The sequence below is a fragment of the Anopheles ziemanni genome, chromosome X (genome assembly GCF_943734765.1).
Source record: "Anopheles ziemanni chromosome X, idAnoZiCoDA_A2_x.2, whole genome shotgun sequence".
Taxonomy (NCBI): domain Eukaryota; kingdom Metazoa; phylum Arthropoda; class Insecta; order Diptera; family Culicidae; genus Anopheles; species Anopheles ziemanni.
This window is the reverse complement of record NC_080707.1, coordinates 7,430,823-7,451,383: the sequence shown is the minus strand read 5'-3', so window position 1 is coordinate 7,451,383 and position 20,561 is coordinate 7,430,823. Positions and strand designations below refer to the sequence as shown.

Here is a 20,561-nt window from a genome sequence, read left to right as displayed (position 1 = left end):
CCTCCGATCTCAGCTGCAAGAAAAGGCTTTCTCCCAAGAACGGCTGCTGCCTGCGGGCGGGTGCGGAACAGAACCACCGTTTTGCCGTTTCCCTTCGGTGTGTTGTGTGGGCGCTTCATCTCCCGTTCTACCCCCGGTCCGAAGTCTGTGGTTTGACGGTGGTTAGGGTGTTTTCTAAATTTATTTATTTATCACCCTGGCACCGGACTACGGGCTACGAGCTGGGAAGGAAAAACAAACTATCAGGCACAAGAAACAAACAGAAAGCAGGAAAAATGAATAGACATGCTAAACTTAACCGTAAGCGCCTGCCAAAAGCGGGCGACCGAACGAGGAAAGTGCTAACGGACATAAATTCATTTCGACGAACGAGCGACGAGCTCTTAGCAAACGGGACTGCAACCTTCCGGGCACTTCGGGTTTGGCTACGTTCGGAGTAAAGGGTGGATTTAGTGCCTTACAAGGGACTGGCAACCGCAAGTGACATTCTAAATATACACAGTATTACCCACCGGGTAACAGTGTCGCCATCTGATTCTGGCAAAGTCAATCAGTAACATCAAGGTGTGACAGGTCGTGGGTTTATCTATATGAAGCGAATCGCGCGGGGGGGAGATTGCCGGTGCAATCTTCGAACGCCAGTATGTATCTAGTTCTCGTCATGTTAGGCCTTTGTCTGCCGCCACGACAAGACGACAATTGGGCGGAAGTGATGGTCTTGCACAACGGCTATAACGTTTACCCAGATGTACTACTCTTCAGAGATGTACGGGCCTGTTGTTGTCGTCGCCGGTCAAGTGGTTTATTCAAAGCATGTACATCTCAAGATCCCCGGAGTTCAAGTACGTGCGAGGGGGGTATAAAAAGTCTAGCGTCGGGCGTAGACGCCATGACATTGGTTGCAGTCTCCCGAGCGATTTGGCCGCCCTAATTTTTCGAGCCCATCCCGTACCATCATGAACTTCAAGCTAATTCTGATCGTCTCGCTGATGCTGATGGCGCTGTTCTTTGGCGAGGCGGAGTGCCTCCGGAAGCGACTGCGTCGGCTGGTAAGTGCGAGTGTGATTCACTCCACCTCACGGTGCCATTACTCTGCTCACTCTGTTCTCATTCTTTTGCAGGGACGTGCCGGTCGCAGGATTGCCAATGCGGCGCAGAAGATAGCACCGGTGGTGGGTGCTCTTCGGGCGCTCGGATAGTACGGGCCCCTACCGAAACCTCTGCGTCCCCTCGATAGCATCGTAACGACCAACTTCAGCGTACATACACAAGACTCACGCGATATCAATAAACGAGAACATCCTCCCCAAGACGGTACTACTCTGCGAGCTCCTCTGTAGCGAGCGGAGCTAATTGCAACAAAGTGTTTTCTTCCTGGTACGCGATAGCAATTGCTGCGGCCTTGTGCAACCAGACCTCGTTTTTGTTCGAACATCTTTCGCCTCGCTACACGCCGCCAGTGAAAGTGTCACATCCCGATGTCGACACGGCTCACGGTCTCGGATGAAAGTGGACGCGTTAGTGACAAGGCGAACGACCGGTTTCTCGATCAATCGATCCGCGTAGGGTGTCAAAACAGTCCAGGTTTTCGCTTCCTTATCCAACACGACGCCATCGCCAAATGGAAACCTCCAAAATGAACCGTTTTTTTGAAACGGTCCCTGTTGATGGTCTTGTCGCCCTCTTTACATCGACTTCGACTCAGGCGTCGCTCTGGGGGATTCTCCACTCTGGAAACCGGTTCTCCGACGACCAGTTGCTGGTAGATCCCGGGTAGAGCTCCGTCACCTGCATTTGTGGCCGATTGGACCGATGTTTACCTCTACCATTGCCAAATGATGTATCTCTCTTCCGCTCGCTTCTTCTGTTTGTCTAAATTCTATTTGCCCTGGCTTTGTGTCTGGACACACTTCATCACAGTGCACAAATGAACGCCAAACATCATTAGACGTCAATACGCACAGGCCGCATCAATTACCTTACGAATCACCCCCGAGGGAAGGTGGCGGGCTCGGTGGCGCCGACGGCGCGGCGAGGGTAATTTACATCGTACAGCCACACAGTGTGAACCCGCGGCACGACGTGCCATACCTCGACGGGTCTCGCATGCAGGTGCGGATTAGCTTCGCGTACTTTGCGGCTCTGTGTGCGCCAACCGGCGCGTCGGTGTAGTGGTCACACGGGCAGCAGCAGCAGCAGCAGCAGCAGCAGCATCATCATCACCTTCGCGCTGTGAAGCCGAGGCTGTAGCCCTTGCCCGGACCCGCCGCCGCTCGCTCACGCGGATGCGGGATGCAAGAAATGCCTGTCGGGTCGGTCGAAAGCTGTACGCTCTCCGCGTGCCTTGGTTCATTCGTGCACGGGAGCTTCGACGAGTCAGTTGCGGCCACATTAGGACGCTTTTCGGTTGTGTGAATCCGTTTCACACCTACTCTGGAACGGTCTCTAGTGCGTTTGTTCGTGAGATCTTTTGTGGCAGTAGCGAGAGTTAGTGCGTTCAGCGTCAGTGTTACATTTTGGAAGTTTGGTGTGTGGCCGGTGTGTCTAGCACGGTGTGTAAGCCCTTGCAGAACTGCGCTTCCATAGGTCAAAAGAACGTCTACTATACACCAACTCAGCAGTCGCTCTGATACATCGGTTGGAGAACTCCAGCTACAAGTGCAGACAATATGGCGCACCATCCGTTGAGGTTATGCGCACTCGTTGCAGTGCTTATCACGATGGTGCTAGCGAACCCCATCGACAGTCCCGCGCCCGTTGCGGAAGTGCCCGTCACCACACCCGCCGAGGAGGTCCAAACTTCCACCCGAGGCGCCGACGTCGCCAGTTCCACCGAGGGCAGCAAGATGTCCCGGTTTCTGGACGACGTGACGCTCGCCTTCAAGCAGGGCACGGCGAAGATGAAGGAGAGCCTGGAGAATGCCGCCAGCTCGGTGAAGGACGGCGTCCTGCAGGGATACGACTACGTGCGCAGCAAGCTGACCGGCACCAGCGCGGACGGTCCGTCGGAGTCGGCCGACCTTAACTCAACCGTGGCCGCCCTCACCTCCACCGTCCGCACCGACGATGGGTCCACGACCTCGTCCGTCGCTCCATCAACCGAACGCCCAGCAACCGGGGGTTCCCACGCCGGCAACAGCCTGGCGGGCTACGGCGGTGCCGTCGGTGTGTCCAACGAGCCGGCCAAGATCGTGCCGAACGACGAGTACGACGAGGATCGGATCATCTTCAACGACAAGGACATGCTGGCGGAGAAGTCGCCGGAGGGCGACGACGAGCGGGACGTCACGGAAACTCCGGCCGCGACAGGTGTCACCATCGACAACCGGTTCATCATCGCCAGCCCGCTCACCTGCAAGAGCGGCCAGGAAGTGGTCAACGGGAAGTGTCGAAACGTATTCTGAGGACGTACATCTACTGCTTCCCTCCAACTCCCTCCTCGCTCCTCCTCCTGACACTTCTGAGAGGCTAAGCAAGACCTCGCGCACGCAACGTACCGTGTGTTGAGCCACGATTTCTGTGGAGTGGACGTGAGTGAAGCTGAATCCCTCATCCTAACCTCCCGTCCATCCGCTCTCCAACATCTTCTCCTCCTCCTCCTCCTCCTCATCCTCCTCCACCGTCTACCCACGGTATGCAAAAGGCACGACACGCCGTTATCTGTTAGGATGTGTGATTTTTTAATTTAATTCTATTACCGTTAATATCTCGGCCGCGTGGCATCGAGACGCATTCATCGGTGACACGTACGGTGGTCGCGCACACGTTAACCATTGCACCCCAGACACCTCACCATGACCAACATACACACATTGAGACATGCCACGCACGCACGCATCAAACAGCATCAACACGAATTTACACACTTTCGCAAGCGGAAGCGGCCTCAACATCGAGCCGGGGCGCAGCGTGTTTGAGTGAATGAAGCAAATAAATTGATTTGATTAGTAGGAACGAAATTGGTGTGATTATGTCGGCACTGTCGTCATTGCCCTACGCGCGGTATCCTCCCCGAGCCAAGTCGTTCGGTCGCCCAAACCCAGCCACTACCACCTTCATTCACCCTTCCGAGACCAAAACTCGGGTACATTATTTTGATTGCCGAGACATTCTCGGGTCATTGCAAGCATCCTCCCATCGCTGTTACGGGCAGATGGCAGATCTGGTCGTCCGATAAGATCTGCGAGAGACACCGGAACCGGGTCGTTGTTCCGAGCTGGCCCATTGTGTAGCGTAACCAGACGCCCATTATCTACCTTCAGCTGATGACTCATTTGAAGCGGTACACTTTGGCTTTGCCCATCCAGAATCCCATGCCGACCCATCCGATACCCTCGTTGGATGGGGACTGGGGATGTTTTAATTGGGTTTTAACGATTTCCCTTCCCTGCTACCGGAAGTGAGCGGATGGACCAGGGTGTGGTATCGTTCAGATGTAAATTGAACTGCCTCGTTTTTCCCTAAAGGGAGAACACTCGTCCTTCGCCGTCGGTAATGACATTGAGCAAAGCAACAATGCTTACGATTGATTCGTAGCTCCCACTATCTGAAAGTCGATTTGGCGCAGCTGCTTGGATGCTGTTCAGATGCTACTCCCCCTCCCGCAAACATAGCGGGAGGAGCGGGGATTCGAGGCAGGCGGTAGACCCTCGTTTGGTATTCATCCAATCAGCGTTGATTTAATAAATAAATTATATGCATCACCACCACCACCACCACCCAGTGGGGAGGATAACGGCGACGAGCTTGTATTAAGACGCAAAGCGTCGACCTTCGCGAGTGCGAAACGGAGCTCAACGGATTGACGTACCGCGTACCACTCACGAACACCGGAACCGGTTTCGACCTCGGATCGGGGTTACCCTTCGGCCAAGCTGGGGGCAATTAGTTCCGATGGCCGGCGGTTCAGAAGGCGAGTTTTCTCACAGGGCATCGACGCAGTAGCCTTCGCTTCGCCGCCGGGGCGTCCAATTGATGGAACTCGGACTCGTCAATCAAGACGGAGCTCTAGTAGGTGCGCGCGCCGTAGTCGCCTGGTAGATCATCGGCGCGGCTTCCGTCAGTTGGTTGGCAAAGGTTTTAACAGCCGGTCGTACAGCGCACGGCTGCATTCAGTTCTCGCATCAAGTGCAACGTTGTGTAGATTGTAGAGTGTATCTTCACTTCCTCCAGAGTTTTCGCAGAGTGCGTTTTGTTATTAATACGAAGGAACCAAGGATGGCGTCGAAAGTGATACTGCTGGCTGGTGCGGTGCTGTTGGTGGCGGCCACCCTCGCGTCTGCCAAGTCTGTGCCGGAGCAGCGCACCGATGTCGACCTGGCTGAGGTGGACTCGTCGAGCGAGGAGCGCCCCGGAACGATCGATCGCGTGAAGGACTTCTTCGGCGATCTGTCCGTCAAGGTGAAGGAGGGCGTACAGGACGGGGTGGGTAAGGTGAAGGAGGGCGTCAAGAAGGGTGCATCCAAGGCGAAGGAGTACGCCTCGAACGTGCGCGAGTACATACGCGACAAGTTCAGCAGTGAGTCGAAGGAGGTGGAGATCACAACACCTTCGCTGAAGATTCTTGCGCGGAAGTAGACCATGCACGCGGATGCTGCACCACGCACCCCACCCCTAGGACCATCGATGCTGCCTATCTCGTGTGCTAGAACCCTGTTCGTTCGATGGGCTGCGGTCCAACCATGACGGTCCCAAAGTCCGCAGTGAGGTTTGACGCGGCGTCTTCCACCATGTTACCAATGAATAAAGTATTTGTTTCTGTTGCTTGGCAAAACAAAGCCGTGGTGTTTTTGTTTCTTTTTCGTTCGTCCCCCCGCTCCCCCAAACGGTAGCATCGGGGGCATCACCTCGTCATCTAGGATTGCTTCTTTCGGTAGCGATAAGTTCCCGAGTCGAGCGGCAGCGGCGCGCAGGAAGGTCAAGACCTACGATTAGCGTTGGCAAAGTTCGGCAAGTCTGCGCGGCGTCCGATGGTCAGTCGACCGACTGCTAAGCTGCTGTGCGTTTGCTCATCACGACACGCTCGGAACGTTTACGCCGAAGTCATACTGTTGGGGATGCACGCACTGGTTGTGCCCCTGCTGGTGCTTGCCGCCCTGCTGGGCAGTGCTAGCTTAGATCAGCTGAAGCCGGACTACCTGCGGTACCTCCGTACCCGCAAGCCATCGCACCCACTAGAGCTGCACGTGGAGGAAGTCCTCGAGGTGTTCCGCACCGGGCAGCGTCCATCGAGCTACGGTGTTTCGAACCAGGCCGTGAATGCGTTTCTCGCCAGCCAGCGATTGCGAGCGACAACAACAAGACGTCCGTGCACGTCCACCACAACAGTAGCGAGCACCACTTCTACCACGGATGCGAGCACCTTCCCGACGCCGACCTTCGAGAATAGCAATCCGGACTACAAGTACCTCTTTAAAACATCGATAACGGCGACGAAATACAGCGGTCACCCGGCGCCCGGGACGATCATTATCAAGGAGGCCGATCCGAGCTCGGTGCCGGCACGATCCGCACTGGTGACGTCCGCTGAAGACACCGATGCCACCTAGGACGAATCGTGTGGATGTAATTTGCGCGGGTAAGAGGGATTGTGGTCAAGTTTATTTGGGGGGATTTTTCGCTAAATATCGAACGGTCCGTGAGTCACCGGTGAGAGGTATCAGGTATGAGGTCATATGGGTAGAGGAGTTTGAAAACAACAAAAAAAAAACGAAAACAACGCCCGAACGCTTATCTTATCAGCAGTTGTGTTGAGCAAACAACGTGCCGATTTCAGCCCCGGTTCGAACACGATCGGTTGTTTGAGCGCTAGTCAAAAGTCAGGCTCCCCTCGACGGTGAGCAGCGTAGACGTATTCCAGGAAGTTTGCTCACGCTATAGACCGTTCTTTGGTGCGCTGTTTCGAAACACTGTGAGTGAGCATGCGTCTGTACGGTGGAAGAACACTGTGGCTGTTACTACTGCTACTGATAAGTAGTGCAATACCTCCGTCGGCCAGTGATTCGCAGTCCCCGACCGCCAAGGCTAGAGGCGGTGTCTCGGGGCGGCGGGTTATCTTTTACAAACCACAGCGCGACAACGGCACCGTCAACGCATCCAATATAATGAACGCGCCGACGATCTGCCCGCCGGGCCAGCAGCTCGATCGGAACTACAAGTGCCGGCGGGTGTTGGGTTAGACGCGAGCCAGCACCGCTTCACCATCCGTCAACCATCCATGCAGGCAGGCACCGTCAACCGCAATCACCATTCAATCCACTTCAATCGTCCCTTGCAAAAGCGTGCGTCACAGTGTACGTGCGCGATTGCGCAGCAGGCAGTCCAACAAGATCTGAAAATCGTTAGTGAAGCTCCGGCCGGGCTAGTTGTCACTTGCGGAAAGTTCTACCTTCGACGCCCGCTACACCGAACCTCTCGCATTCGCTTCCCGCGGTGCAAACTGTGTTTGGTTTCGATTCTCCACTCGATGGTTATCGCCTCACCGCGGCAAGATGTTCCCACGAACGTTTGTGAGCTTGGTGCTGCTGGTGCTGCTGGGAGTTCTGCTGTCGCCAGCGCTAGAACCGTGCGCTGGTGTGCGGGTCATATTCCAGCGACCGATCGAGGTGGATGATGCGAACAAAGCCAACATCCTGCGCTCACCGAACTTCGCCGGCAGCAGCTGCGGCAACGGCCAGGTGACGGACAGCCGTGGCATCTGCCGGAACACCGTCTCGTTCTAGCGCGGGTCGTCCAAAACGCCCCTCCTTCTCAGCCGATTACCGTAATCGGGTGTCGATTTGATGGATCAAGTTGTCGCTAGCCCTGACAGGTGGGTCCGAAAGATATGTAATCTCTTCGTAGCTTCGACGAACACTGCGATATGTTGTGATGCCAGATGCCGGTACCGCTGATACACGGTTCTGTTTATCGTCAGTGCCGCTGCTACCGGCGTTGTGTCGAGTTGTAGGAGAGATACGCTCAGCCGGATCGAAACCGAATCCAACCGAAGACCATGAGCTCCAGCTCCGTGCTCAAGTTTGTCCTACTGCTGACAGTAGCTGTGTGTCTGTTGGAGTTGTCGCCCGGTTCGGAGGCGAAGCGTGTCATTTACCATAACCCCGATCCGCCCAACTGGGTGGCACATCTGCTGAGCTCCCCGAACAGCTCCAAGTGCAAGGCGGGCCAAAAGCCCGACCGGTGGGGCTACTGCCGACATGCGGTCGCTTTTGGATGATGTCGGGAATCACCTTCGGTAGCTGGAGTCGGCACGGACGCAACTCCATTTGCGGCCCATGCAAGCGTACTCATGCAAGCCTCTGTTGTTCCATTTCAGGTGACGAAATCTTGATAACATCCTGTACCAGCCTCGGATACGGCCCAACTGTCCTGCTGCACACCCTTCTTCCCCCCTTCTACCCTCCTGCTTAAGGCTCTAGTACGTAAGCGCGTGTGACTTTTGTTGGTAAACAAAAGTCACAGCTACACTATTAGTTTAGTAGCGAGATTTGTACGATTTCTTTACGGCTGCTCTACGCCCACGTGACAAATAAAAACCTATGATTTAATTAGTCAGCCTCTCGTTAATCACCGTACGATAATTTCGAAACGAAACACGAATCAAAGTCGGGCGATAAGATTACTGCCTTTGGTGATTACGAGCGAAGTCGCTAATGCATCGTACAAGGTTCAATAAGCGGAGATCCCAACTAGCAAAGGGGAATGTCGACGAGAAGTATCGGCAACTTATCAGGTGCCTGTTTAAATTGTGTTCTAGATGTCGGTCTATCAACACCTGTCGGTCGCCAAGCGAACCCGTCCCTCGGTCCCCGCTCTTATCAGACATTCATGATATCGATTCTGGGAACAACTGTGATAAACTAAACCATGAGCCTTGGTGCAGCAGGCAGTAGCAGTTTGTTTGTCCAAGAAGGAGTCGAACCGGGCCTGGCTGCCTGCCGAACCCGGCGGTGAAAACGGTGCAATGACAAATGTTATAATAAATTTTCAATCACACCGATGCCATTGGATGCCGACACCGATGCCCGAGCCGATGCACATTGGCAGGCCAATCGGTGTGAGCACAGGTAAAGCAGCACAAGATAAATTATTACATTTTATTAAAATAGCTTCCCTTAGGGTCGGCGCCGTTTCGCTCGCAAATTCCAACGGACGATTTCGTGGTGGAAAGGTGCATCGGTCCAGCCGCCGTTCGGTTTCAGTCCGCCGGCACTGTGTATGATGTTGGCCGGCCATAAATCACAATCAGGTTCAGGGTGCTCGGCGCAACGGCCCGCGCCTCCACTGGAAACAATCGCCATCGGAGCGTTATTTTTCACTACCCCTTTTTCCATTCGGCCGGATTCGGGATGGGGAGTTGGAAGGGGAGTTCGAAAGCATGCTGGCACCGGCCGATACGAGACAGTGGCCATCTTGGCTCGGTTCGAAGAGGATAAGGCACACCGCAGCTGGCCGTTGGCAGGAAGCATCAGCTCGGGGTTTTCCGTTGAGCGAGCGCCTGCAAGACGACTCTACACGCACCCAAAAGCACAGCGTATTGTCTGAGCTTTCGGGAAAGCTCGCCCACAATGATGGAAAACAAATGCATTTCCATCCGGAGAAAAGGAACAACAAGTTAACATATTTGCCAATTGGGTAGTTATCTAAATTTAATCAAGAATTGGATTAAATAAATCGACATTCGAGGAAATCTCCAAATTATTCAAATAACCGCACGAATAAATAAGTACTTCAATCAACAAATCAATCCACAAACTGAATAAAGCAACAACAACCTCTTGAAACGGCTATAAATGACAAGCTTTTCGGACAAGTAGAAAAAATATTCAACATATATTCAACAGGAAATAAACCAGTGTTGTAAAACATATAATTCGAGTTATTTAAAGACTCAACAAATATGCACGATACTTCAAAAACGGCACGCTTCTTATGAACGGCTTGAAATGCGTTACTATTAACTAAACTTCATCTATTTTTTTAACTTAACTTCATCTTGCAAATCAATTTCACAAGTTAAATGTGTAAACACAGAAATTTGAACTGTCAGGTTTCCTGCAGTATTTGGTAGCGAGATTGTTGTGTTAATCATACCATTACCCAGTTCTCACTAAAAATTTCGTGAATAATGTGTAAAGCATGCTCGTATCAAACGATAGGGAATTGATTCATTCATTCAAATTAAACTTTCTTGAGTTACTCATTTCCCGATTTGGTTAGTTTTATTTTGTACAAAAGTGTTACGTTTGGCTTATTTTACGTTTTTTTTTTGGTACAAAATCATAAATGTTTTCTTTTCTTCATAACTGTTTCCACACTAAGATCTTTTGAAATTCCACAAAAGAATGAGTAACATTTGATATAGCTGCATCTTATTTACCCAAAGTTTCCCAAATAGTATTTTTTCACAAATCAGCGTAAACTGCAAAGTGCATTTCAAACTCATATCGAGTGGTAAAAGAGTTGACTCAGGAAATGATTCGGTTTAGGTAGTCACAGTTGATCCGGTTTCTTTCAGTTCTTATGTTGTGATCTATCATTAATGTGATTTTTTGGTTTCGCTGTTCATAGTTGAACATGTCTTCTTGAACTTGAAAGTTTAAACATTTGTCTATTGTATTCTGGAGGGAAATAGGTAAAAATTCTTTTTAAAATACTATCATTTTCTCAAGATTAACCAAATAGACAATAATACAAGGAATGTTTGTTTATTCTTGTGATTTTTCTAAATGAAATTACATAACCGTAAAAATGTATGGGAATCACTTCACCAAAGCATTTCTCTTATCAGTCCTTTTACATAATCGAGAAGAACATCGACGTTACTCGCTAGATAACATCCTGAATGTTCGTTTATCTCCTTGAACCTCCTGTGAATCCCCGGGACCATTATTCAATCTCGTATTTACCTGCATCCTATGAATGGTTACATAAGTAGAAGGAATGTTTCGATAAACGGAGCGGTCCTGGACTCTTAGTACAACTTTGCAAACAACATCCCTCTGGAGATCGAAGAGGAGCAAATGCTCCGGATAGGGGGAATAACCTTGTGGAACGTCAAGTGTTTCCATTGTTTCAGTGACTGCTTAAAAAGCTTTCCCCGGAGCAGAGGATAGCACATCAGTTCGAACTGCACGTTTGTTAGATTGTTCGTCCAGCGTCGATCCAAGATGAACTTCCGGAGGCTATTCGTGGTATTGATGGTACTGGTTGCAGTGTTGATGGTCGGCGTGCCGCCAGTGGACGCTGCGCCCAAGCACCTCGGAAAGCACCTGGTAGGATGGCGCCTCACTTCGCTGTCATCCGTTTCGCTAATCAAGCTACTTTCTTTCTTTCTCGTTAAGGAACGACTTGGCAAGAACGTGGCGAACGCGGCTAGGGAAGCACTTCCAGTGATCGCAGTTCTAAAATGGTTCGGTTTTTTTGGTTGAAAATCCCCCACACCCCAAAGGCTTGACGATGCAAAACCGACCGAGCAACGAGTATTGGTACCCTTCCGATCGCCATCAAATGTTCAACTGATTAACACCCCGGGAACCTTCAACCATCCCGTCATCCTGTGGATGTCTGCGTAGAGTTTGGTCCTCTGCGCTGCTGTATTGCAAATATTTATTTCTAAGTGAATGATTAATAAAGCACCGTACTCACTGAAGGCTAGACTTCGGACGTCATTGGGCTGGGATGAGAGGTGGAGCATCACCAAAGTGCGAAATTTGATCGAAATTTTGGGGCCAAGTCTCAAGTTCAACTGCAATCGACGCCATTTGCCATTTGGCGGGTGCTGGTGAAATTGCGAATTCAATGTCAATGCGGTGCAGTGCAGCGAGCATGTTGGTGGGCAGGATGAGCAACGGTGTGCCGGTCACAACCTTGACGCGGCGACGACTTCCATCGTGTTGCCACATCTGCACGATTCATCTCGCTGCTCGGAAAAGTGCTCGCCCGGGTCGTGACTCCTCCCCTGGGTGACATTGGGTGACGCCATTGGTGTGTGAGAGTGAAACCGAGTGACACCTTGTACGCGCTCCGCTTGACTTGGTCCTACGTTTATTGAGTCTTTTTAGTGCCTGCCACCTGCTGTATGCCTGCTAGCCTTCGCCGCTCGTTGACACTTATTGAACGGATTCGTTCCCTCCACAGCAAACCCCGCGAAGGTTAGCAATGAATGCCCCCTATCCACTCCCTAGTACCTCGTTGGACTCGTTCACATCTTCTCCCCCCCGGGGGCTTCATCCCTGAACCATTATACTAGCCTTACACCTAATCCCTATGGCTAAATAGTAGAAACAAACACCTGCACACCTATTCTCATCAGGAGTTGGAAACACGAAAGCTATAAACAAGCATGGATGTGGGGATCGCCGGAAAGACACCTCACGTACGCACGTCTTTTCTAAGGACTAACGAGCTAACTAAACTGGTAAGTGTCCGGCGAGCGAGAACGAGTTGAAAGAATATCCGCCGAGCCCCGGAGTTGGGTTCTTCTGGTAGTTAGGAGTAGGAGAAAAAGGCGGGCAAGATTATTCCCCAAACGCTACACCGAGCCCCCGGACGTTCCGGGTCCTGCTCCCGACAAGAACTATATCACAGTGGTGTTGTAGTGCGCACGTACGGCAATGTCGCTAGGCTGACTGCATGTGGGCCTCCTCAGGGACTCTTCAGCTTGGCATCCACCTGCACCGTGAGGTTCGCTCCGCTCGCGCCGGCTGTCCTGTTGCGTGGCGGAAAGGCGGAGTTCTTCAGCTCCCGCTTGTACCCATCAATGTTGTACTTCGTTTGCTGCGGGGAGAAACCCGTACCTCGTGAGCTACCAAACAAGGGACCCCTAGATAGTGCAGACGCAAAACACTTACATTCCAGGCTTCGTTCCACTCGAGACGGAACAGCTTCTGCAGACCGCGGTAGTTCCGGTTGAGGATGCGTCCGAGCTCGGCGCGCGAGATCCGATACTTGGGCGTGGTGCTAGTGGCCGGATCGGGTGTGGTGGTCGTGGTACGTGGCTGTTCGGCGTACGGGAAGAAAGATACACATTAGTCTGCTGTACTCCGTGGGGGAAGCTGCACGGGGAAGGGACCTACATCGGGCGTCGTGGTGGTGAAGGTGTCGGTGAACTCGTTGCTCAGCAGGTCGTACACATTCTTGAGCGTGTAGGTGGTGTCGTTGTACTGCTGGTACAGCAGCGACCCGAGATGCGTTATCTTGTGAAAGAACCCGAGCCCTCGCGGTGCGCGTGCCAGCTAGAATTGGGCGGGAGGGTACCGACTGTTAGATGACTGTCTAGAAACCGGTTTCCGGCTGCCATCGGACTCACCGGCTTTAGGGCGGGATCAACGTCGGCACTGATGGCACTCGCCGCCAGAAGGAACGCCACGAAAACAAGCTTTCCCAACGGCGACGGCACGTCCGCAACCATTCTACAGGATTCACTGGGGGAGTCGGGGAGGGTAGGTAGTCACTTGGTATGCTTAGCCAGCACCGGGGCTCATCTGTGGTACAGCTCACCTACCCCGCTAAGACACTGTTGTTTTTTGTCGATCGGCTCTAGAACTCCAGAAGGCACCCGCACTACACACTGTCACTGTACGGGGACCGTAAAGATCAAACGCTTAATTAGAACATTGATCGAGAGAACAGCTCCGAGAGAATAAGAACATTGATCGAGGTCCGCAGTCCCTTCGAGGGCGTCGTTTGTTGCTTGAGGCTGATTGACGGATGCGCTTCGGCTGCAGGTTCGGCTGCACAACAAAACACCAAAATCACTCGACACGACGACAGTGACTGGCGCCCGCTGCTCGCAGGCAACGCTGCTGATGAGAACGGCCAACGACTTCCTCCCGCAACCGTGCACCGTCGCACCGGGCGTGTGGCGTCCGAGGTCCGGTGGCCTTTCGCGTTCGGCCTTGGCTCAGCCCACCCAAAACCCGCATCTGCAGTCGCCCCCCCACAGGCCGCACCCGCTCCGTGACCGATCTTCCGCGTGAACCAGTTTTCTTTCGCAGCAAGTACGTTCACTAGCCCGGGTGGACTTGGGAGCCTTGGGCGACGCACACTCGTTTGGTGTTTATCGAGACACACAAAATAAAACTAACCACACACACACACACACACACATGAACATCCACAACAAAAGGTATAATTTACATTCTCCCTCCCGGTTGTGCGGGAGCTGTGAACTGTTTGATCGGGAACGTCGATGAACCTGCCGCGGTGCAATGCCTGCAACACAACGGACGACCTTGGCGGAAGAGTGGAACGAGTGGAGCCACTGGGACTGGGAGGTGGACTACCTTGGTCCTCCCCACCCCAGAATAGCTCCACGTCCAGGAAACATTCTCCCGGAAGGTAGCCATCGGCAGGTTCCCCAACTTCCCCGATATGTTCTAAGGCCACCCTGTAGCCGTTCACCTTCCCGCCCGGAATGTTTACTCTCTGCCCAATACTACAAACCTATGCGCGGATGGAGTCGTATGGCTGGAAGCTGGAAAGCAAACACACCCCAGGACACCGAGCAATCCACTGCCAGGCGACGCGATCTGTCCGCATCGGCGTGGCGTTACGTTCGGTTGGCGGCGACTAACTAATGCCTAACCCGACAGATAAATCCGAACACCTGAGGGCTCCGGCGGTGACCGAAACGCGGTTGCTAGATATTCGAGACCCTCCACCTGGCGTCCCCTCCCCTCGGCAGCGGAGTGCGCTCGGCGGTCAATGGTGAGCGGTGTTGGTGAGCTGGCTCTGTGTGTTTGGCAATGTTTTCGGCCTAGCAAACGGCGGGTAGTGGTCGAGTAGTGGTCGTGCAACGATCGAGTAGTAGTCGCCAGCACCGGCACGCGCGGGGGCCATATGCAAAGAGCAGTTGACGTTGCGCCTGCGTTAAGCAAAGGATATGGGAGTAAGCCCAGATTTGACGGGGGAGTGAGTGAGATGACGATGGTGACAGAATATACTCGTCTAGGCTCGAGCTTCCTAGCCGCCTCGAAAGGGGTTTGAGATCTACAATTTACATTGTTGTACTCTGGCACGTGCTCCACTGCAGCGTAATGTCAAGTGTGAGAGGTTCTCTTGTTCCGCGTGATGTAGGATTATATTACCCACCGATCAGGTGAGGTGCCTGGCGTTAGGATGGCGTTAGCTATGAAATATTGCCCCTAGAAAGAGACTGTAGGCAACAGTTTTGTAGGGCCAAGCTGTTGCAAGCCCTCAGATAGATCGGTTAGGCAGATTTGTCCCATGTTCGGTGGAGTAGGGAAGGCTGTTGACACCGATTCCAGCCATTCCTCTTGATCGCTTGTATCAATGCAACCGCGAAGAAGCAAACAAAACTTTGCCGTCAAGTTCGATCCAAGTACCCGAGTGAGGTAAAACGTCACCGGCGGTGTCTAACGCCGTTGTTTACATTCGCCTTTGCTCCCTCCACACAAAAAGAAAAACAAGCGATATGCTCACCAGGTTCAATGTTTTCCGATTGTGAGAGTATTTTGTGGTTTCTTTTTCCTTCTGGTACATCTCGCCGCTTGGTTCAACCTCTTCTCGCGTGCCGAACGCGTCGCTAATGGTCTTATCTCTTTCCGACGGGCGTCTCCAATTTCTTCCAGCCCCACTTACCGACTCCAAAAACCTACTCGAACAACCTCAAGTCGACATGGCAGGGCGACCTTGACTCGTTTTTTCTTTCATTCGCTCGTTTAGTTTAATTTATCGTTTTATTTATTTTTCCTTTTATCGCCCGGGCCGGGTTTCGTGGCCGTTGCAAACCCCGTGCCGGACGCATATACATGCTGACGAAATAGCATGCTGCGAGGGGGTATATTTTGGAGTTTTTTTTTTCTTCTTTTTTTGGTTATCTGCCCCCTTGTTTTGCCTCCTTTCGGTTTCGGTTTCAAGCCGCGCGCGTTCGTTAAACTTTGCAATCGATGCCCAAAGTGTTTCGTTTTTTTCCGTTTTCGGCCAAACATGTTTGGAATTGTGAATTTTTGACCCTTTGCGCACGTTTTCTTTCAAGCAGCAATGACAATTAATCCTGTTTGCAATCATAATTGAACGAAAAGCGTTTTGGTTCCAGGCTCCAAAACCTCCGCGTCACTTGGAAAGAAAAAGGAATGAGGTGGCCATTTTTGTTTTTAATTCGCGATCTTCCCTTTCTATATTTTCCCGGCGTTGGACGAGCCTTTTCGGATGCTTGGTACATCGATGGTTTTAGGCTTGCAGCATGCAAGTCGCCATGCTCGGGTGGTCCAAAACCTCCGGGGCCCGGAGATTGCGAAGCGAATAAACCTATAGTGGCTTCGATAAAAAGCACTAGCGGTGGAGGAAAAAAAAACAAGAGACGTGACAGATTCACTAAAGGCCACTAGGTTAGGTGGCGCCTTTCCAAATTTCCACCACTCAACCGGGGCCGATTAAGGACATGTCCGCGCGAAGGCTTTCGACAGCTTCTGGTGACTCGCGCGGCAAACTCCGGTGCCACCGAAAATGGCAGCCGAAAATCGATTAAGACGCCTGACGGCCCGTCGTGGCAGGCCAGGTTAATTAATCATGTCGTTTCCTGCATGCGGCGGCGTTTAAGGTTAAACTAAATATTGTGTCGTTAATGCGCTCCATGAAGGACGTACGCTCGGAGGGCACTCGGAAGTACTCTCCTGTGGGCTCTGGAGGTCACCGGAGAAGGTGAACCATTTTCCGTGCGAGCACGGAAGGCGCAGGTTGAAGTCCAAGGTGATCCAGAATTGGGCCTCGAGGGGGATACCGAAAGAAAAACAACACCATCGGTACCAAGCCGCATGCTGTAAGTGTTCGCGGAGGGAGAGGATTGCCTCACTTACTCCGGAGCTACGAACGAGTCGCCGGCGTTCAACTTTCAAACGAGAAGGTCAACCCTAAAATATATATATGACATATTACATCACCAACGCGCACAACTACTGGTTGAGTGAGGTTGTATATCTTTCCAATGTTTACGCGCAACACTCAACCGGACTACTTCCGGCACCAGCTATTGCATGCCTGCATCCAATCAACATTGAGCTTTCCCACCGCGGGAAGAATTCTCTCTGCATAGGTATGCATGCACCGGGGAGTTCCTGCAGCGATTCTAATCTAGAGAAGACAACACCTATCGACTACCGCCATCGGCAACGTAACAGACAATCCCCAAGACATCGACTCAGAACAGGTTCCGCGTCTATATCCGTACGAATTATCGGTGAGAGTGGCGTTGCACTAACCCCACACCGGGACGTAAACAACCGCTCGGTGAGACGTGCTGTGCGAACGCATAAGTACAATCGTCATTACGCTATCGCCAGGCGTAATCGTAGAACCTGGCCAACGCTCGCCTCATTCGTGTCGTTACCGCACACCGTAAAGTCGCACCTCTGGTAAGAGGGAGATACGTTGCACTAGACACGGCAAGGCGTAGGCTTCCTCAGTGCGGTGCATACGCTCATCAACATGCAAACAGAGGGTGAGTTCCTGGGATTCCTGAAACTAGACTACAAGGTTAGTTGGAAGTCGACGAAACGAATGATCGGAGTTTGGAAACGGAAGATAACAATTTATTCATCGTTGTTGAACTTAAACACTATCAGCAGTGATTCGTAATCTAGCTTAGCCTACACGGGCACACAACTTAAATCCACCTCGGCGCACCCTTGATACGTCTAGGGTTGGCGCTTCAGTGCTTGGTCAGCTTGCTCGACAACACACACCGACGCCCGTTGTACACCTTCCCGGCCGGACACTCAGGCATTTTAAGGTTGTGCGGGTTGATCGACGCCGTCAGTGCGGAGGGCTGCGCTTCGCGTTCCACCTTCTTCTGATCACGGTGCAGCTTCCGGTCCACCCGCTTCTGCTCCTGCCCCATCTGGAACTCCTTCGAGCGGGCACGCACCTTCTGGACGGTCTCATCGAGCCGCTGGCGTATGGACTCCACATGCTCCAGCGTCTTGGAGCCCTTACCGGGGGCAGCGGTGGTCAGTGCCGCCGTTGGCGTCGTGGCGGAGCGGCTCTTGAACAACCGACCGATCGCTTTCGACGGTCTGGTATCCTTCAGGGGCGCCACGGTGGACGGTGTTGACTTCTGGACGCGCCGGCTAAGCCTCGAGAACACACCGCCGGACTCAATGGCGGGCGCCGCCGAGGTTCTCTCTGCTGCGAGTGCCACAACGACGATCACCGAGCAGACCAGCAGCAGCCAGCGGTTCACTTTCCGGGCAGTGTTCATCTTGTTAAATGTTTTGCACAGGTTGATTGATCGACGGCCGGCTCTGAGACGTGTGTTGATAGGAAGCGTCGTCGGTCGCGACTGACTCGGGATCCAGCGCCGATAACGGAGTGTCCTCACGGAGACAGCGTGCACAGAGAAAGGCTTTAAACCGGTCCACGGTTGGCTTGCAACTGAGAATGGTTCCGAAGTGGTCGGCTAGTTTTTGGGGCGTACAATGGATGGGCAAACCCGAACCGAGCAGGGCACCAAGACATCCAGGACCTGACTGGGCTACCTGCTGGACAACAAAAAAAAGCGCCTATCCTAGTGGGCACCTTCTACCGAGGGTGACTGCAAGCCGTCGCCGGAGAGGGAAAGTATTCGCCGTCGGTCCACAAACTGGTCCACAGCTCAGCGCGACAGGTTCGCATGATTTCTGGGTCACACCAGGTTTCCGCAGAACGGCCGGGAGAACCCGTTTTGGACGGAACGATCACCTTGCTCCACAAACGAGGTCCGCAAACACGCCGTGGTCCCTTTCCCAGCCTTCTCTTTCTCCCGTGCGGCGATTGCGCAATCGCATCCGCGGCATCAGAACAACGCACCCCAGGAGAGGCGTCATCGGAGGCGCATTAAAACGCATTCACGACCTTGGCTCGTGCGCGCGCGTGTGTATACCTAACAACTACCGTGCGGTGTCTGATGAGCACTTGACTTGTTGCACCGCATGCATCTGCCGCCCACCACCCGCCCTATAATAATAACACCCGGGGAGGGGTACTTACACCCGAGATGGTGTACGTCTCACAAGCAAAAGTTTAATGATGCGTGACGACGGTGCGTTCGTAAGCTGTCTCGGCTGTCAGCGACGCCACAGTGTTTGGTAGCGAGTGCCGGTAGCCAGCGTCACGGTAATTATAGTCATGTTTTTTCTCACCATCCGCTCACCAGCGGGATTTGTCGCCATTAAGGGATGCCGCTTGCCTCGTTCTCTTCATGCTGCGTACACGGCCTTTTTTTTCCTTACACCTCTTCCCACCATTGCACGGTGGGAAGCAGTCAGCATGAAATTGGGAAAAGCTTAACAATTCCTGTGGCAATACATCTCTCGACGTTTGTTAGTGTAAAGTCAAACTCGAGTTTAAATTCCTCGTTGACGAGACTTTACATCTCTTAAAATCTAATTAAACGATTGTTTCCAGAATTTAGCTCACGCTTGCTATCAAACACTTTCTGGACCTCAAACCCGCACTAATGAACGACATTGGGAACAAGAAATACCTTCCGAGTTGATGAATTATTGTGTTTCTTAACCATTTTTAGTTGTGTTTCTTAACCACAAAGCAGTATAATTCGTTTGTTGTTCTCGACCGAATGAATTACATTGTCTAGTTTTCTGACTTATTTAATAAATTATGAGTGTTTTCAAGTTTGTTTGAGAAAAGTAGGCTGAAACTATTCTTCAGAAAGTTAAATACCACATAGTGAGAAACAGTTTTCAGAAACTTTTAGTCCTGTGCTCATCGTTCATCTTCAATTACCATATTTTATATCAGACTTTTACTAATTGTTGTGGTATTCTATTCAGAAATCGTGTTGCTGATAGTTTTTCCATCACTTTATTTTTCTGGTCAGTTGCTAAGTAAGGAATGCAAAGAAAACAACTCCCTTTTACCTTCTATCTAGTTCGTTTGCATTTTCGTTTTTTTCGTTTTGTAATAAGGGTGGATGAACGGTTAATTCCTTCTCGCTCCCCGCATTGTCGATTGTAAACAGCCCTTTTCAGGGTCGCACCTCAGTAAACTCGGCGCGAAGACATCAGCATAGCAGCAGCTTCACGATGGTTTAACGTTTTTTCGTGGCGCATCCATCTTCTTCGATTTCCATCTCCGCCACGGGTGGACAATTGTTGACATTTAACATTTGCTCCACCCCGCTCGAAGCCGCGCTTGCTGCTCACAAACTCGTTCTGCAGCCGTTCACGCAAGGTCTCGCGGCCTGAGCCGGGTTGCGCCTCTTCAGCGACCATTGCTGCATCGCCCTAAGTGCCAACTGGTCCGAGAGCCAGCGAAAATAAATGCCGTCGATTGCGAACCCGACCGAACGGGCGAATCTTGTTCGAATTTCGGCCCCGCGGGAGAGTGGGGGAGGGTCCGGGGAGGGAAGGGTAATCGCGGCGAACCGATTGCTCAACGGATTGTAAAGCGCGCTGGCCCCAAAGATTGGCTTATTTTTGCACCACTTTGCGGCGTCTTTCGCGTGCCTTACCGAGTGAATGTTTGGGGGTTTGAGGAAAAAAAATGGGCATACCAACAACCAGCAAACACACAAAAACACAAACACACACCAAAGATGGGAT

At 52.1% G+C, this 20,561-nt stretch overlaps 4 protein-coding genes across 4 annotated transcripts; 3 read left to right on the top strand and 1 right to left on the bottom strand.

Moving 5' to 3' along the window:
* The first annotated feature begins 2,720 nt into the window (after positions 1–2,720).
* On the top strand, positions 2,721–3,404 carry LOC131290680 (uncharacterized). The gene has a single exon (XM_058319842.1). The coding sequence runs from the start codon at positions 2,721–2,723 to the stop codon at positions 3,402–3,404; it is 684 nt and encodes a 227-aa protein (XP_058175825.1).
* Positions 3,405–5,217: 1,813 nt separating this feature from the next.
* On the top strand, positions 5,218–5,626 carry LOC131291309 (uncharacterized). Its single transcript, XM_058320506.1, has one exon. It carries the CDS (start codon positions 5,218–5,220, stop codon positions 5,575–5,577), a length of 360 nt encoding a protein of 119 aa, XP_058176489.1. The 3' UTR covers positions 5,578–5,626.
* Positions 5,627–5,969: 343 nt separating this feature from the next.
* Positions 5,970–6,548, top strand: LOC131290678 (uncharacterized). The gene has a single exon (XM_058319840.1). It carries the CDS (start codon positions 5,970–5,972, stop codon positions 6,546–6,548), a length of 579 nt encoding a protein of 192 aa, XP_058175823.1.
* A 6,097-nt stretch (positions 6,549–12,645) lies between these two features.
* On the bottom strand, positions 12,646–13,411 carry LOC131291297 (uncharacterized). The gene is made up of 4 exons (XM_058320495.1): positions 13,310–13,411; positions 13,077–13,235; positions 12,852–12,998; positions 12,646–12,777 (listed from the first exon to the last, which is right to left on the bottom strand). The coding sequence occupies exons 1-4, from the start codon at positions 13,409–13,411 to the stop codon at positions 12,646–12,648; spliced, it is 540 nt and encodes a 179-aa protein (XP_058176478.1).
* Between the last annotated feature and the right edge of the window lie 7,150 nt (positions 13,412–20,561).

Bases quoted from the DNA above. Each gene is read 5' to 3' on its own strand.
- LOC131290680 (XM_058319842.1), top strand. From the start codon at position 2,721: ATGGTGCTAGCGAACCCCATCGACAGTCCCGCGCCCGTTGCGGAAGTG.
- LOC131291297 (XM_058320495.1), bottom strand. From the start codon at position 13,411: ATGGTTGCGGACGTGCCGTCGCCGTTGGGAAAGCTTGTTTTCGTGGCG. The intron at 13,236-13,309 runs GTGAGTCCGATG...GCCCAATTCTAG, and splicing joins TTGATCCCGCCCTAAAGCCG to CTGGCACGCGCACCGCGAGG. The intron at 12,778-12,851 runs GTAAGTGTTTTG...TTCTCCCCGCAG, and splicing joins AGTGGAACGAAGCCTGGAAT to CAAACGAAGTACAACATTGA.
- LOC131290678 (XM_058319840.1), top strand. From the start codon at position 5,970: ATGGTCAGTCGACCGACTGCTAAGCTGCTGTGCGTTTGCTCATCACGA.
- LOC131291309 (XM_058320506.1), top strand. From the start codon at position 5,218: ATGGCGTCGAAAGTGATACTGCTGGCTGGTGCGGTGCTGTTGGTGGCG.